We start from the raw sequence: 5,367 nt of genomic DNA, 5'->3' as shown, positions 1-5,367 counted from the left end.
AACGGATCTCAAATGTTCTTGGGTTATGATTTCTAAAATTTGGTTGCTTGTTTTTTTCAATCCATCACACGGAGAATCCAAAGAATTGAAGAATCCAGATTAATAATGATAGGATTTTTATGATTCTTCAATTTTGGGAAGAATCTGCCGATAATTTTTTTCTTTTTTGGGAAGAATCTGTTTCCGGAGAATGAAAAGAAGAGAAAAAGAAGATGATACTGTTTTACGGCAGATAATGAAGTACGAGAAAAACCGCGTAAGAGAGAAAGAAAACACATTCACGTGCATTTTTTTTTTAAACTGGAGATGTATTGATTAAATTTCAGAATTTACAAATTCTGCATCTTCCTGAAGTTGATAAAGGATACTTTCAGGTATAGATGTTAACCATACACTACTAATGTAAGAAACTCTAGCAAACTTAGATAATATGTCTACTATTTTATTTTTTTCTTTGGGTACATAATTGCATCGCCAAGAAATATTTCTAGAGAAGATAGATTTGATATCCAAGAGCAAATTTTGAATCCTCAAATCCACGTTCATACTATCTTTGTTGACTGCATCTGCTGCAATTTGTGAATCCAGTTCAAAATAAACTTTCACTAGCTGCATCTTTTCAGCCCACTTGACAGCTTCCCAAAGACTTTTACATTCTACATGCTCTGGACTCCACGCAGTTTCTAAGTAGATGCATTTGGATCCCCTATGTGTACCTGCAAAATCACGCACTATCAGTCCAACGCCACCATTTTTAATATCATATTGGAAAGAGCCATCAACATTTATTTTAAAAGCATATAAAGGAGGGGGATCCCAGTGTAGATTAATTCTACAGAGTTTAGGTGTTTGTGAAGAAAGTTTTGAAGTTTTATTTTGAAGTAACTCAATCTCTAGCTTGCATCTGTGAATGATTGAGTCTACTGATATCTTTGAGCCCTTGAACACAATTTCATATCTTGTATTCCATAAACACCAAGCTACTATAGCTATTTTGCAGATGTCTTCTTGCTGAATCTGGTTAACTGAGAGTTTATCAAACCAGCTGGTAAGCCAGTCCACCAAATTAGTATCTCCTTGAATTTGAAGGCCAAGTACAACAAACCACACTGCTCTAGAAATATTGCAGTGCAACATACCGTGAGAAGATGTCTCAAGCGTTTGAGAATACAAGGGGCATCCAAAATTGCCATCTTGGATGGCATAGACCAACTTGTCTCTGGTTTTAAGTATATCTAGAAGGCATTTCCAGAAAAACTGAGCTATTCTTGGAAGAAGTGGAAGTTTCCACATTATTTTAAGAATTTTATTCATCCTTTAATCAAGACACTGGCCAACATTCTGATCTTCAAACATTCTTCTATATGCAGATTTTACAGTGAACTTCCCATTTATTTCTAGAGTCAAAACAAGCTTATCTTCATGCTGGGGGTGAATTGATAATTTGAGTATTAACCTTTCTATTGTATCTTCAAAAAGAGAGAATATTAGAGAGTAATTCCATCCACCAGAATCCGTGAAGAGTTGATGAAGATATACAAAATTTTGATAATTATCTGCACCATTTTTAGGGGTAGGTGGATCAGGTAACTCTGGAATCTATCTGTAGCTCCAAATCATTATCTTTTGGCCATTCCCTATACTCCAACATCTATATTGTTTGATAAACATAAGCTCAGAGCTTATACTCCTCCAAGACCAAGTAGAATTAGGATTATCCTTAATATTGAAAACCTTCCCATCCGGGAAGTATTTATCTCTGAGATACAATGCACACACAAAAGTATCATCTGTACATAATTTCCAAGCAGATTTTGCAAGTAAGGATCTATTAAAGAGTTTGAGATCCCTAAATCCCAAACCACCTTCTTCTTTGGGTTTACTTACCTTTTTCCAAGATATCGCAGGCTTTCCTTTGTTGGTTTTCTTTTTCCTCCAAACTTTTTGTTGGGAAGAGTTTAAACAGTTAATTGTAGCATCTGGAAGTTTGAAGATGATCATATGATGCACATGTAGTGCATTTGTCACATTCTTGATCATGACAGACCTTCCTGCTTTAGAAACATTGACAGAAACCTATTTATAAAGCCTAGATTCCATTTTTTCTCGAAGGTTAGAGAAGGGGATTCTCTTGTTTCTACCTACAAAGAAAGGTAATCCCAAATATGTTTCTTCATTGATACTTAGCTGTCTAACTTGGAGAATTCCACTGATAATCTGAGCACTTGAAGGAGATGTATTTTTACTGAAGAAAACAGCAGGTTTGTGAAAGTTAATTAGTTGACCAGAACAAGCACTGAAATCCTGTATAACTTGAAGCAACTTATTTGTTTGAACTAGATGATCCTTGCAGAACAATAAGCAATCATCTGCAAATAGTAGATGATTTATCGTAGGAGCTGATCTTGAAATCTTCATGCCTGTAAATTGTCTAGTATTTTCAAGATGATGTAATTGTCTTGAAAAAGCTTCCAAAGCTAGAATAAAGAGATAGGGAGAGAGTGGATCTCCCTGTCTGATGGTGTGGAATGGAAAACACACAAAAACACTTGCAAGTATACAAGGTCAAGTTTTATAATATAGGGATAAGAAAGAGTTAGTCCACAGGGAGCGGGAGCATACAAGAATTTTCCTAAGCTATCAATGGGTGCAAAGCAATATGGCAGTGAGCAGTGATGGATGAAGGCAGATACAAAGAACTAAAACAGTTAACACAAGATGGCAGCACAGCAAGGATTAGATGGCAGATGATATAAAATAACAACAGCAAGGAACCAAGGCTGTGAGCCAAGGGCAGGGGTGAGATTGTGCACTGATTTCAGTGCACAATAGGCTTCAAAATGCAAGAACTAAGCAAAACAGTAAAGGAAAGTAACTGAGCAGTGAATAAAAGCAGAGCAGGAATTGTAAGTGACTGAAGAAAGGAATTGTGGCTAAGCTAATGGCTTAGAATCCACCTTGGTGTCCTAGCCAAACAATGTAGTTCTAGGCTGAAATTAAGACCCTAAGCATACAATTGGAATGGAAAGAAAATCAGCTTGCTCAACTAATGTGCTCCTAGCATTGACTGTCTTTTGACAGTACAATCAATCACAAGCACACAGATGAGCACTAATCTCTCCCAATGCACAAGAAAAACAAGCATTAAGGCTCTAACCTAGCAATTCATCATCCAACAATGCACAAAGGCTTCATCTGAGCCTTAGCTGCAGTAATTTAGCTCATGAAAAACATGTTAACAGTATCAACATTCATCACATATGCTAATTGAAACATAACATACACACAACAATCAACTGTTAACTGCATAAGAAGACTGAAATTGGAATTGCATAATATTTTGGTTTAATTCTCTACTGGCTAGTCCAGAGATCATCCCCCTCTACCCCTCTACATCACCCCCTATTTATATCACCAAATACCCAATTTTTCCGAAACCCTAGAATTGAAATTAGGGTTTTCAATTTCCGAAATTTACTCACCAAAACTTTGAATTGACGTCGCCCCATGTCTTCTCTGCCTCTCTCGGTTCTTCTCCTGCTCCCAATCGCTACAATTGCTCCCTAATTTGAGGTGTTTTATCAACCCTCACCTAGGTCAGTTGGTGAGAGAGGTTAAAGCACTTCGAATTAGGGGGATGGGTCGTGTCGGGTAATGATGGAGATGGTGGAGTTGGTGGTAGAAATGGTGGTGACAGGAGCGATGGATGATGGAAGTAGCAGGTGGAGGTGATGGTGGTGGAATGGGTGTTTCTGTTGCAGAGAGGGGGAGAGGAAAAAGAAGGTGGAGGTCGATATGGGTTAGGGTAGGGAGCTGTTTGGCTAGGTCATAGGGTTCGAGTATTAGTGTGTTAGGCGGGTGTATCAAGATGTGTGTACCACGAGCTGAAGCCGCTGGATATGGAGATGGTAGGTGGATCGGACGGCTAAGAAAGAAGCAGCTTGTAGCGACCGTAGGATGCTGAAATGCTTCGATCTGACGGCTGAAATCCGAGACGGGCTTGGATATAGAAAATGGGTTTGGGTGAGGGTTTTGGGCCTTGGGTATGCCAGGCCCATATCTTCTTTAAGAACAATTCTTCCTCTTCAAGCCCACTTCTAGCCTTTTGGTCTTGTGCACGACATTCTTCGCGGCTTCCTTGTGTAATTCCTCCCGGCTTTTCACTACTTTTCAGCTCTTTTCCGCTCCGCAAGTTATCCAGACTTTATTTATTACCTAAAAATGCAAAATTAAGTAAGAAAAATATTTATTCTTGAAAACAATGAAAATACAGAATATGGGATAAAATGTAGAATTAATGCACAAAAGATGAGTTAAAATGCCAACAAAAAGGGATAAATATATACAATATTTGGCACTCATCAAATACCCCCAAACCTGAATTTTACTTGTCCTCAAGTATAACAAAACTAAGGGAATCCTAACTATACCACTGTCGCTGGTCTCTCGAATGCATTTAGCGTATGCACTAAGCCTTTTAAACCACTAAGTGTCCCTAGTGGACGAGTTGAAGTCTCGTGAAGGTTTGCTTAGAACGTACCTACAAATTTCTAGGTCAAAATATAAGCTCAGATTCCATCAAATGTGACATGTGCAAAACAGTTTAAGCTCACAGCAAAATGGAGATGTCAATCTAGCTATCAAAGGCACAATCCTAGCACTGATAACAAATAAAGACATGTGATAAGAGTGTAAAGTGTATCTACACATGTGTAAAGAAAGATCGGATGTTATGACTATTAATCACCAAGAGATAGTTTCTCAGGCTAAGAACCAAGGTCGAAATCTAGCTAGCTGTCCGGACTTTACGAGAATTGTGAATGAGTTGGAGGTATTTCACAATTACTCGCGTTGTACATCAATGACATACACCCTTCCTTGCTTATTACAATGAAACAACAAAATGACTATTTACATGACTCTTATTTACATTGACTATTCTCTTTTATTTTTGGAACAAGAGATGATGGAATTGATAAATACTTGATTTTTTTTTTTTTTTCAATAAGGAAACACTTTTGATACATATACAAAAGGAAACAAAAATTACATGACACTTTGCAAGAGGTAGCCCTTTTTGATGCACCCAGTTAAATTCGATGGTTGTTTTTCTTAATGTAACCTCCACCTTCTATCCCAACCAACCAAAGAACAAGCTAGTCAAGTTTCGTTCAGTATTCTAAAGTGATTGGCAATCGTAACTTCCTATCAAACACCTTGAAGATCGAGGCCATACATGTATTGGTAGATCGTGCGCGTGCAAATTTCTTATCACTATGTGAATTGTGCTAGAATCAGGGTGCCTAAATATCTAGACTAAGACTCCTAATAATTACATATTTGCACAAGAGTCAACATTTCAAGGTA

The 5,367-nt window shown here is 37.7% G+C and overlaps 1 protein-coding gene across 1 annotated transcript; it reads right to left on the bottom strand.

Annotated features, from left to right (window-relative positions):
- Positions 1 to 315: 315 nt before the first annotated feature.
- Positions 316 to 1,293, bottom strand: LOC113340530. Its single transcript, XM_026585664.1, has one exon. The coding sequence runs from the start codon at positions 1,291 to 1,293 to the stop codon at positions 316 to 318; it is 978 nt and encodes a 325-aa protein (XP_026441449.1).
- Between the last annotated feature and the right edge of the window lie 4,074 nt (positions 1,294 to 5,367).

The sequence above is a fragment of the Papaver somniferum genome, unplaced genomic scaffold (assembly GCF_003573695.1).
Source record: "Papaver somniferum cultivar HN1 unplaced genomic scaffold, ASM357369v1 unplaced-scaffold_22, whole genome shotgun sequence".
NCBI lineage: Eukaryota > Viridiplantae > Streptophyta > Magnoliopsida > Ranunculales > Papaveraceae > Papaver > Papaver somniferum.
Note: the sequence above shows the minus strand (reverse complement) of the source record. Positions and strands in the feature narration are given on the sequence as shown.